General features: G+C 39.6%; 1 protein-coding gene across 7 annotated transcripts in view; it reads left to right on the forward strand.

Moving 5' to 3' along the window:
* DENND5B (DENN domain containing 5B) overlaps positions 1–13,252 on the forward strand; it is a 210,632-nt gene that overhangs the window by 103,818 nt on the left and 93,562 nt on the right. For all 7 annotated transcript variants that reach the window (XM_082634752.1, XM_082634753.1, XM_082634751.1 and 4 more), the window contains one exon: positions 4,824–5,490. In XM_082634752.1, coding sequence (XP_082490878.1) covers positions 4,824–5,490 — 667 coding nt within the window. The remainder of the gene's footprint in view (positions 1–4,823; positions 5,491–13,252) is intronic.

A 13,252-nucleotide genomic window follows, 5' to 3' on the forward strand; every position in this document is an offset into this window, starting at 1 on the left:
ATCCTTAAGAATGTAGAGAACCTAGGAATTGTTAGGAAGAAAATATGGTTAATACTTTTTTAAGCAAGTTTTGTGAAATATAAAGACTCTTTTTTGTATATATGTCCTAAATGAAACATCTGATATATATTTCAGGTAACTAAAGAGTAATGACTATTATATAGCTCTTTATAATCTGTAAAGCTCTAAGTTTACAATTTACTATTTACTTTGATCACAAAGAAGGGTGGAGTGGAATGAGGAGCAAAGAGTAAAGGGTAAAGGGTTGGCTGGAAAGTACCTATTTAGACATCCATCTTGCAAAATGCAAGGAAAAAGAGCACTATATACTTTTGACAGACTCAGGAAGTACTTGAATTTGAAATGGATAACCCTTAGTTACATTAATAGATCTGACATTGGAATGAAAGTAAGCCCTCATTTTGACCCAGCTTTAAGTTCATGTCTCCCAATAAAATCATAGGAATGGGGGCTTTAATCCAGCCATTACTGGGGGAGCCCACTTGTTTTCTTAACATCGCAGCTAGAATATTTCACCGGCATCTCAAACTCAGCATGCCCCAAACTGAATTCACAGTCTTCCCACCAATCTTGGTCAGTGAATGGGTACAACCATCTACCTAGGTGCCTAAGCGAAAAATCTAGCATCATGCTTGAAAGTTCCCACTTTCTCACCTTCTCCCATATACAATCAGTTATCATCTACTTGTCTCTGCTTCTACATACCCGCCTCAGTCCAAACCAGCAAGCTCTCTTACCTGGATTCCTGCAATAGCTGTCTAACTGGCCTCCTGCCCCTGTCCTTTCTGTTCTTCACACTACAGCTTCTGCTTCTGCTTTCACCTCTCTTTGGAAGGCTCCTCCCCTAGTGAATTCTTCGTATTGACCCTTCAGATTTCATTGTAAACATGATTTCCTCAGAGAAGCCATCTCTAACCACCACCTTCCATCACCCTTCCAGCATTCAGCCAGGTCCCCTTAGGTTCTCTTGGCACCTTGTACCTCTTTGTAGCACTGTTACAGTTGCAATTAATTAATTATGTAGCTGGTTGTCTACTCCCTGTCTCCTGCTATAAAGTAAGTACCATTAGGACAGGAACACTCTTTTATTCATTGCTATATCCCTAGCTTTGTGCATAGAGGAGGTTCTAATCATTGAATAAATGAAGGTCTATATGCTTGCTTACAGTACTTCCATCCCCTGTCTTTGTTCAGGTGTCACCTCCACTGCAAAACCATCTCTTAAGCAGGAATGGTTAGGTGCTCCATCTTCTCTATTCCTATAATACTTCGAACACACTCTGTAGCAGTATTGGTTACATTATTTTGTAACTGCTGGTTTATATGTCTTTCTTTCCTATTAGGCTAGAAGCTCCCAGAAGTAAGGGATGATTTTCATATTTGTCTTTTGAGTTATCAAGATCTAATGCAATACATGGCATAAAATAAATGTTTATTAAATGAAGAAAGGAAAGAGAGAGGGAAGGAAGGAAGGAAGAAAGGAAGGGCAAGCTGACTCATTGAGAGTTTTATTTGTACAGTAAGAGAGAAGGAGTGGGATTAATAGAACTATAGAAAATGGAAAAAAAGAATTGTTAAAATTCTAGCCACACTACCTAAAAGAGTCCAGAGAGATAATGAGGACATTTGGTCACTCAAACCAGGAGAGGTACACAACGTTGTAAGCCCAATTTGGCTAGAGTAATCTGATTGCCAGCGACAATCTGGTCAGCAGTGACAACTCTAAATTTTTAGTTGTTGTGGGAGAGTGGGGCGGGGAGGGGATATTGTTGGTAAACAGCAATATCAGGGGCTAAAAGATGTTGTTGAATGCCATGGTGAGCAAATCTTGACTTACAGTTTAGGATTATGAAAAATAAACTTGACAAATCATGATTCTCACTTTTAAAAATGAAAAAGCAATAGCATTTTCCAATTTATGGTTCCCAGATTAGAAATATAATTCTTAGTTTTGTTGATGTGTAGGAAGAGAATTTAATAATTCTTACATTTGTTATCTGTAGCATAGAAAGTCATTCTTCATTTTGAGCACAACTTTTGGCAAGCTTTTCCTGTAGATGTTTGAATCCATGCTGATGAAAACTACAAATCCTTAAGGGAATATTTGGCAGCTGTTCAAAAACAGTTTGAGCTGGAATTTTGTGGTTTATGATGTCAGGAAACCCTGTCAATTAAATTAAGTCTTTATGTTGACTTTGGAGGTCACTGTGTTTCTGTGTTGCCTATTTGATGTAAAAAGAGAACTACAGATTGAATGAAGAGATGAACTAAATCTGATCCTGTACCCCGAGCTGTTGTTCTTGATTGTTTTCTTGTTCATTCATTTATTCATTCATTCATTCAACAAATACTTCTGTGTGCCATGCACTATGCTATGCAGGTTTGAGCTTAGCCTGGAGCAAGACTGATTCATCAGATCATCCTTCCTACAATCTTTATTGACTGTAGTAAATGTGTCAGATGAGTTTTCATTCATAATCAGTAGAAGATCTCATTGACTTGTTATGGTGAAAGCAGCTTTAATTATGAAGGACTCATTATGAAAATATTCTGCCATGGCCTTTTATTCCCAAGATTAGGAATAAACAAAATTTCCCCCTAACAAATCTAGGTATTCATGTGTTTTACCTAAATCTATATCTTATTTTGCCCAAATGTACACAGTAATTTAATTTTTGTCAACATACATATATAATAATAATTAAGTAAAGCTACCATAGCTCTTTCCAATTCTTATATTCAGTGATATGAAATATAAAGACATTTTCACTGGGATACTTGTGCTGAGCTTCACAATTTTTGCTTTTTATCTTTATCAGTCACCATTTATTACGGCCCCAAATAGTGTATTGTTCCATGTGTGGTACTCTTGAATCGTTAAGGCTATTACCAGTCCTTGAGTAGTTTTCAATCTAGAGATGAAACAAAATTTGAGAAACTACTGTGTGTCAGTATACGATGTACATATGTATACTATGGTGCAAGATTTTAACTGCTTCATTCAACAAAGACTGTTTTAGAGGAGACGCGACATTTTACCGGCATTTGTAGGATGAAAACACTATTTTTTATGGAAAGACAAAGGAAGACCTCTTTAAGGTAGTATTTATGTGGAGACTTACAGGAAGTAAGGGAGTGTTTTGGATATATATAGCTCTATAACAAACCATCCCAATGTTACTTAAGTGGCTTAAAACATAGGCTGGCAGGGTTTTTTTTTTTTCCACAAAGGACCAGATAGTAAATAGTTGAGTGTTGTGGGCCATGCAGTCTCTGTTGCAGTTATTCAGCTCTGCTGTTGTAGTGCAAACGCAGCTGTGTGTCTGCACAGCTCAAATGGAGGAGCGTGATTGTGTTCCAATAAAATTTTATTTTCAAAAACAAGTGGCAGATTGGATTTGACCTCAGGGCTGTAGTCTCTTGATGTAAAACAACAAAATCATTGTTTTGCTTACAGATCTGCAGTTTGAGTAGGGTTTGGCAGGGTAGCCCCTTTGCTCTACTGGATGTGAGTTAGGGTGGTTCCAGGCCGAGGACTGGGATTGTCTGAAGGCCCCCAGCAGAGTAGGTGAGCTAAAGAGCAGGTTTCAGTTCCCCCAAACCTCACATTCTGTCTTCTGGGCTTTTGCACGTGCCCTCTCTGCCTTCTCTTTATCTCACTAACACCTATACACACCTACACTTATCCTCAGGTCTCAGCTTGGGCTTCCTTCATTTTTTCCCCTGGTGGCTCCCTCTTTTCTCATTTATGTCCTCCTGCTGTGTTTTTTCCTGGCAGCCTATATTTACCCTATCATAGCACTTCCAATACTTTATAATTTTTTTTAAATTTTTTAATCATCTGTCATCCTTACTGGACTGGAAGCTTCAGAGGAGCAGGAACTGTGTCTTTCTCACCATTGTATGACCATCACAGGGCCTAGCTCAGAAAGGCACTTAATAAGTGTTTGTTCACAGTTTAGATGAAGGACGTGTAACTCTTAAGTGAATTACATTTTTTTGGTAATGTGAGGATTTGGGAGAACTTCTAAATTTTGTACCAGGTCGATTATTAAATCTGAAAAAAAAATGTCATAATGTATGGTAAAATTATTTCTATGCAGAAAGTATATTGTAATACAAAAGTAGAAAGCAATAATAGAAAAGTTAATAATGATTGTTATTTTAGGATAGTTGAATTACAAGTTCTGTTTTCCTTAGTGTATTTCAAATTTTCTGTAATTTGTTTAAAATGTTTTAAAGACTCGATTTTAATTTCTTGTGCTTTGTAAGTATCTAAAATATAGCGTCTTTAACTCCTCACGTAATTTTATTCCCCAGTTTGACTCAATCCTGGGTAGTTCCCAAGACCTGGGGCATGATCTCTGCTGGAAATAATCTAAAATGTCTTGTTTCTACCCTTCTGCTTCAGTAAATAAAAAATCATTTAATTTTCAAAGTTTATTTTCCTAAGGATAATACTGTTCAAAATAGCAAAAATGATACTGTTGTTTTTATTATTCTGTGTTTAACTTTTTTTCCATTTATCAAATGAGCCTTCACCTGTCTGTGTATTCCTCTGAAACAGTATCAACATTACTCTAAAAATAGTCCTTGAATACTAAATATTTGTAAAGTGCCCTTGCATATTTTGTCTTCAAGTCACTGATGCAGCAAATGTTGTAGATAAAGAAACCGAGGCTCAGAGAAGTTACATGACTTAATGAAGGTCACAAGCTCAGATGGAGCTTCACAAACATTTTTTCTGGTTTGAAGTTGTTTGTGTACTGCGTTCTGATGCTTTTCTTCTCCTTCCTCCACAGTTGTGCATGCCTAAAGGGCTATCTTTCAGAACACAAACTGACAATAAAGACCCTCAGTTCCACTCATTTATAATTACCCGGGAAGATGGTTCTCGTACCTACGGTTTTGTTCTCACTTTTTATGAAGAAGTTACAAGTAAGCAAATCTGCACAGCAATGCAGACGCTCTACCAGATGCACAACGCAGAGCATTACAGCAGCTTGTACGCTTCATCCTCCTGCAGCATGGACTCACTGGCAAGCAGTATTGACGAGGGAGATACAACTTCCCTTTTGAAACTCCAGCGATACAACTCTTACGACATCAGCAGAGACACCCTGTATGTTTCAAAAAGTATATGTTTGATCACACCACTGCCTTTCATGCAGGCCTGCAAGAAATTCCTTATCCAGCTTTACAAGGCAGTTACCTCACAGCAGCCACCACCCTTGCCGCTTGAGAGCTACATCCATAATATTCTCTATGAGGTGCCCCTTCCTCCTCCAGGGAGATCACTGAAATTTTATGGTGTTTATGAACCCGTCATCTGTCAGAGGCCGGGCCCGAGTGAACTTCCTCTCTCCGATTACCCGCTGCGAGAGGTCTTCGAGCTCCTGGGCCTGGAGAACTTGGTACAGGTGTTTACCTGTGTTCTTTTAGAGATGCAGATCCTTCTCTACTCACAAGGTAGGTCTGCCCTAGATTTTAGGTCTCCTAAAAGCAAGTACTTATGCTCTCAACTACTGGGGTATATTATTAGAACCAAATAATTAATGGTCCGAAGTCTCTTCTGTCTTGTGTAAAGGAGAGGGTTTTAGGTAGGACCAGAGGCTGAGAGGTTACTTCTCTTTTGGATGGCAGTGACTGTAGAGAAAAAAAGGGAAGGAATATAAAAACATTAACTTGGCTGACTTAAGTGTATTTGTTTTTTAATGGAAGTAGCCCTTTTTTTCCCTGATAATAACATAATCATCATAAAAGAAACATATTTCTTTTTATAATGAAAGTGAGAGAATCCTCTTACTACCAGGAACATGTAGACTTCTCATTTTTTTACAGGTTAGTAAAGGTTCACATCAAGACTCAACTGACATTGGAAAGGGATAAGCGAAATCGTTGACTCTGCAGTTTCCTAAGGCGATCAACTTTGGACGGGTTGATTTCATGTAGTGAGAGAAAGGGGTACAGGCGTGTGGAACAGACATGATTCTCCTAGGTCTAATAATTCCACCAAAGTTATGTGGGGGGTTTTTGTTTTGTTTTTAATCCCAAAGGAAGTTACCTTTGTGATATTTTTCATTCAAAATTCTCCCAAAACATACTTAAGAAACTAGCAGAATTTGGGTTTTATTTTACCAGTGCATCTGTGATGACTAACTTTGACCCTAGACTAGAGCACTGGTTCTAGTCTGAACGTGAATTTGCAGAGGAAATAGAGATGCTGTGTTTTTTGGGGGTTTTTTTGTTTTTTTTTGCGGTACGCGGGCCTCTCACTGTTGTGGCCTCTCCCGTTGCGGAGCACAGGCTCCAGACGCGCAGGCTCAGCGGCCACGGCTCACGGGCCCAGCCGCTCCACGGCATGTGGGATCTTCCCGGACTGGGGCACGAACCCGTGTCCCCTGCATCGGCAGGCGGACTCTCAACCACTGCGCCACCGGAGAAGCCCGAGATGCTGTGTTTTAATGGATAGTGAATTGAAGGAAAATATAAAATGGTACCTGTGCCTTGATGGGTCTTTTGAAAAATGTGGCACAAATATTGGGTTAGCATTTTGCTAACTTGTACTTAGGCTGACAGAATTGTAGTGCAGTCTCCTGACTGTTGCTGTCAAGCTTATTTTACCAGTTTCCTTTTTTTCTTTTCTATTTTAAATTATAAATGAGGCTGAGCCAAGTAGGCTATATTTGTACTTCCCCATCTTGTGTGTATGTTGATACTGTTTGTGTGTTGACAGCCCTTCATGAGGTTGTATTTTCTTCAGTTTATCCTACATAATGTTCTCTGATAATGTGTTCCAGTGTCTCAATTTTTGTTGTCAGGAAGTTCTTCTCTAATGACTAATCTGAATTCTTTCCTGTCCTCGTGCTCTCATTTTCTTAGCGCTGGTCATTACCGGCAGATCACCCTTTTGTATCTGAAAGATTTAATGTTAAGTAATTCTTTCTTCCTTTCTACGTCTTCCTGTCTTGCTTTTTTCCCTGAAGGGGATAGGGGTTGGAGATTTGCTTGTTGGGGCAGGGGCTTGAAGCTTAATACCCTCAGGTATATTAGCTTATTAGTAAAAAGAATTTAAATCCTAGATTTTCAAGAGATCTTCCCAGTCATTTAGTTCCTTTTCCTAATGTTCTGCCTAGAGAAGCAATTTGGGGCAGAAAGAATATTGTTTTTTGTTTTTTGGGTTTTTTTGCGGTACGCGGGCCTCTCACTGCTGCGGTCTCTCCCGCTGCGGAGCACAGGCTCCGGATGCGCAGGCCCAGCGGCCATGGCTCACGGGCCCAGCCACTCCGCGGCATGTGGGATCTTCCCGGACCGGGGCACGAACCCGTGTCCCCTACATCGGCAGGCGGACTCTCAAGCACTGCGCCACCAGGGAAGCCCAAGAATATTGGTTTTTGAAGTGATAACAATCATGAGTTCAAATCTCTGTTCTGTCACTTACTATCTGTAACCTTGGACAAGTTACATAATCTTCCTGAGTGTCAATCAGTTCATCTTTATGGGGATAACAGGTTTTTTCCTTCTTCTCTCACTGATTTATTGTGAGAAAGTAAGAAACCTGTGCTAGCTAAATGATGGCCAATGTTGTTGTAATTATTATCAGTTTTATTAGTCCTACATAATCCTCTATAAAATTATGCACATCTTAAGTTGTGAGGATCTGACATATTATTGCATTCAAAGTATAACTTTGTTAAATTATAGAGTCAAGGCATTTGTTTCAGGGTTGAGAACTTAATAAATGTTCTCTTATACTGAATGTCATGCTTTTTAAAGAAAAAAACCCTTAGTTATCACACTTCCTGTTTTAAATAGCACTTTATGTCTCTGTGCTTGTGGTCTGTCTTGAGCTCTCATCTTTCTGCTCAGCTTGATTAGCTTGTCCCATTTAGTTTATGGAGTCTGTTGAAAAGTTATAGTTAATTAATATCTACATATTAATTTCAGTTTCAAATTAAGAAGACTGCATATTTATGAGCATGTTTTTGTACTCAAATGAGTATTTTTTGGTAACTTGGTCTTTTATGCTGAACACAAGAGTGAATCTTGAGATTGTAGAACTCTCATCATACATATATTTTTAAAGTGTCATACAAAAAGTAGGCTCATAAAGTAATTTTCTAATCATTCACAGAAATCACTCTATCTTAGGAATTGTACTATTAAAGTGCCTTGTACATTTTGGTCTTTTTGCCCCCTGCATTTAATCCTCTCAACAGTGAGTTAGTACTGCACATGCTTTTATGAAGGAGGAAATTGATGCTCAGGGAAGCTTAGTAACTTAGCCAAGATCACACAGCTATTAGGTAACATGGTGGAGCTGAGAACGGGCTTGGATTGGTCTTTATCCAGAACACTTACCCACATGTTAGCTGTATTGGACACTGCACTTAACCTTTCCTTATCTGTCTCAGTATGTATTTTTAAATTATAAACTCACCTCTGAGGGTCTTTTGTAAAGGTACCATGTTAAATAATTGTAGATTATCTGTGTAAATGCAAATTTTAACAATGACAAGTGTCTCTCCCATTAGAGAAAGAAGGGAATGAATTAAGAGTTGTTATGTTGATTTGTACTCTGGTGCCATTCTTCATTTCTCCTGACTGTGTTAAGGAGTTTTAATAACATCTGGTACTTCATTTCTTGTTCACTGATGCCATAAAATTTAAAAACATTACAAGTCTTGAACAATTACCATGAAAACCCAAAAATAATAAAAGTAGATGGATTTCAGTGATGAAAATGTCCTTCTAGACTGATTTGAAATTCTTGTGCACAGCCCTTTTTTTTCTTTATTTTTTTAAAAATGCTGCCACACACATTCCTGGGCACTGTTTGTTTGTTGGCTGCGTTGGTCTTAGTTGCGGCACATGAGATCTTCGTTGCGGCACATGGGCTCCTCTCTAGTTGCGGCACGTGGACTTCTCTCTAGTTGTGGCACGCGGGTTTTCTCTCTCTGGTTGTGGCGTGTGGGCTCCAGGGTGCGTAGGCTCTGTAGTTGTGGCGCATGGGCTCTGTAGTTTGCAGCACGTGGCTCTCTAGTTGAGGCACCCGGGCTCAGTAGTTGTGGTGTGCAGGCTCAGTTGCCCTGCGGCATGGATCGAACCCGAGGTCCCCTGCATTGGAAAGCGGATTCTTTACCACTGGACCACCGGGGAAGTCCCCCACAGCCCATTTAAATCTATCCAGTCTGGGGACTTCTCTGGTGGCACAGTGGTTAAGAATCCACCTGCCAATGCAGGGGACACGCGTTCGAGCCCTGGTCCGGGAAAATCCCACGTGCCGCGGAGCAGCTAAGCCCGTGTGCCACAACTACTGAAACCCGCGTGCCTAGAGCCTGTGCTCCGCAACAAGAGAGGCCACCGCAGTGAGAAGCCCGCACACCACAATGAAGAGTAGCCCTCGCTCGCCACAACTAGAGAGAGTCTACACACAACAACGAAGACCCAATGCAGCCAAAGATAAATAAATAAAAATTAATTAATTAAAAAAAAATTGGGCTTTCCTGGTGGCGCAGTGGTTGAGTCCGCCTGCCGAAGCAGGGGACACAGGTTCGTGCCCCAGTCCGGGAAGATCCCACATGCCGCGGAGTGGCTGGGCCTGTGAGCCATGGCCGCTGAGCCTGTGCTTCCGGAGCCTGTGCTCCACAACGGGAGAGGCCACAACAGTGAGAGGCCTGCGTACCGCAACAACAACAACAAAAAAATCCAGTCTGTTATTTAGAGAGTGTGTACATCACGGTCACTTTGCAGTGGTAACTGGCTAGAAATTTTAAGCAGGGAATGAACCCAAGAGGTAAAGGCTCTTTTCTAGGACCCCAGATCAGAAAAGAGTACTTCTCTTCTGCAGCCTAGAAATACTTGGAGCAAGACAGTGGGAAGATTGGAGTCTGATCATCTTTTCAAAGGAATAGTGGAGGAATAAAAGGGGAATTTAAACACCAGGGTCTCACTTTTGATACCAATAATTAAGGTCTCAGGAACATTTTTGGATCTTGCTTATTACCTTCTTTGACTCTTCACAATGGAAATAAGCAGTTACCCACAGCCCACACTGCACTGCCTGCCTGTGAGCCTTCACAGTACTCCTCTCCCTTCCCCCCGCTTTGTAAGTTGTACATGAATTAACCTTGTCAGCAAGTAGAAGCTGCTTGAAGTTTTATTGAAGTTGGGAGCCTTGTAAACACAAATTTCTAGTCATGCTCAACTAAACATTATAGCTTATTGGTTATGGAGTTGATAAATCATAAAATCAAACTTGATATTTTGATGGCAGAAAGTGGGTTCCCATGACCTGTATCCAAAAAGCATTAGAATTTTAACAGCTTTGGCCAATATTTTTATAATACTAGTTTTACTTTGTGATGAACAAAAACTTAATATTAAGACATTTTTCTTAATAAGTTTTCATTATATATTCAAGAAACTAATCCTTGGTCAGTTATATGAGAAGCACGTCTCCTTCCAGTTTGTGGCTGTTAATTTTCTTTTAGGGATCTTTTGATGAATTAAGATACTCAGTCATAAATTCTCATTTACAAATCTTTCTTATGACTTAACTTTCTGTTCTATTTAAGAAATCCTTTTCTATTCTGAGTTTCTAAAAAATAGTCTACATTTTTTCCTAAATGTTTTTAAGTTATATTTAGCATCTCTAAGAAATTGATTTTTGCTTATGTTGTGAGGAAGAGATCAAATTTAATATTTTAGAAATATCTGTAACTAGTTATTCTATACTAGTTATTAGATAGACCATTCTTCCTCCCTCTGATCTGCAGTGCCACTACATTCATGTATAAGTTCCTGTATGTGAAGTTCCTCTATATATTTCTGGGAATTCAGTTTATTCTGCCAGTTTTTCTGTCCCTGTAGTAAATCACGCTGTTGTAATTACTATAGCTTTAAAGTAAGTCTTGGTATCTTATAGGAAAGTTCTCTTCACCACCTTCTTTTTACTGAAATTTCATTGAATGTAGTTTTGAGACAATTAACGTATTTAGAATGTTGAGTCTCCCCTCCATGAAAATGATGTATCTCTCCATTTATAAGGGCTTTCTTTAATGTCTCTAGGTAGTTTTATAATAGTAAATAGGTGATAATGTGCAAATAATGATGGTTTTATTTCTTCTTTTCCAATCTTTGTCACCTTTATTTCTTTTGCTTGCCTTGTAGTACTAACTAGGCTTTCCAGTACTGTATAGAATGGAATTGATAATAACAGGCATCCTTGTCTTTTTCCTGATGTTAAAAAGAATGCTTTTAATGCTTCACTATTAAGCATAACATTTGCTGTAGTGTTTTTGGTAAATACCTTGTACCCTGTACCAGGTTAAAGAAGTTTCCTTTTATTCCTAGTGTGTTCAAATTTTTAAAAAATTATGAATGCATGTCATATTTTATTGAATGTTCTTTCTGCATCAAGTAAGATGATCATGTTTTTCTCATTTTAACCATTTATTAAGGTGAAAAATGTATATTCCACCCTTACATTCCTGAGACAAACCTAATTTGGTCATGGTTTTCAGATATGGCTTGATTTAGTCTGCTAATATTTTGATTAGAAGTTTTACATCTGTGTTTTTAATTGATTTGGCTTATCATTTTTATTCCTTGCACTATCTTATCTGGTTTTTGGTATTAAGATTATTCTAACTTCATAGAATGAGTTGGAAAGTATTCCATTTTTGTCTGGAAGATAAAATGGAGAAAAATTAATTTAAGGTTCTTTTTTTTAAATTTTATTTTATTTATTTATTTTTGGCTGCGTTGGGTCTTCGTTGCTGCGCGCGGGCTTTCTCTAGTTGTGGTGAGCGGGGGCTTCTCATTGTGGTGGCTTCTCTTGCTGTGGAACACAGGCTCTAGGCTTGCAGGGTTCAGCAGTTGTGGCACGTGAGCTCAGTAGCTGTGGCTCTTTGGCTCTAGATCTCAGGCTCAGTAGTTGTGGCGCACAGGCTTAGTTGCTCCACAGCATGTGAGATCTTCCCGGACCAGGGCTCGAACCCCTGTCCCCTGCACTGGCAGGCGGATTCTTAACCACTGCGCCCCCAGGGAATCCCCTTCATTTAAGGTTGTAATTATTTGATCCATGACTATTTGAGGGAAGCTGTCTGTAAACTGTTTGGTCTTGTTGGGAAGATGTTAAGTACCAGTCCAGTGTCTTTAATGGTTTATTTTGGTTTTCTATTTCTCCTCCCCCTTTTCCCTCCCACTTGTCCTCTGTCATCATTATCATCATCATCATCATCATCATTATCATCATCATCATGAACTGGGGACAAAGGTCAGATACTTTTATTATATCACAGACTACCCCCTGGTCTTTGACCACGATCCCTTAGAACAAAAGAATCCTAATAGTTAAAAGATGCTGGCATAGTACCTGTCCCTTTGGCATTACTGCTTAGTTCAGTCTATCATCCTACTGCATGAAAATGTCTCCCAGAGCAAGGCCACTGAGGTTTGCAGGGTTCCAGTACAATACATCTTCTCAGGTTCCAACTGCAGCAATATATGGCTTCCCCCTTTCAAGGCATCCGGTATAATTGAGCTAAGAGACAATGTCATCTCTTGCCCCGAGCCTCTTTCAGAGTGTTAATGTAATATTGGATTTGTCTTATTACCATAACTCATTTATTTACTCCTTTACCCTTAACTACTATTCCTCCTTCTTTCCATTTATACCCAAACTTTTCCACCTTTGGAAGGGACATTAGGTTTGGCCACAGTGCTGGTTTAGACTGCAGGCAGCAATAGTAGTCTAGCAAGTACCTCCGCCTCAGTTCACTAGCATTCATATTAGGGTAAGGTTACATAGGTACAGAACTAGTGGGCTGTTTTCACCTCCAGGCATTACAGCTGCATTCACTGTTAACCCCCGTTTTGCCAGATAGGGTGAAGGCACAGCCCACCCCAGCGGGCTCTTAGGAATTCTGACATAAAGGTTTAAAAATAGAGTTTCATCCCTGCTTCTGGCACTTGTAGCTGTAGTCCTGGCCCTGCATCAGGTAGGAAAAAGAAAGCTGAGGTGATGTGGGGAAGAAAATAAGAAGTATATTGTCATACCAGCTTCCTTACCCCTTAGGAAGAATTGTAGTCATACCAGCATCCATCTCTATCCCCTTTTCCCCAGATCCACCAGAAGAACAGAGGTATCTATCTAGTGGAGACTCTCCCTTAGGCCCCCTTATGTTGAGTGTGAGCACACACTTGTGAAGGCATGAAAGTCAGCCCT

Source organism: Mesoplodon mirus (assembly GCF_964341445.2).
Source record: "Mesoplodon mirus genome assembly, chromosome: 11".
NCBI lineage: Eukaryota > Metazoa > Chordata > Mammalia > Artiodactyla > Ziphiidae > Mesoplodon > Mesoplodon mirus.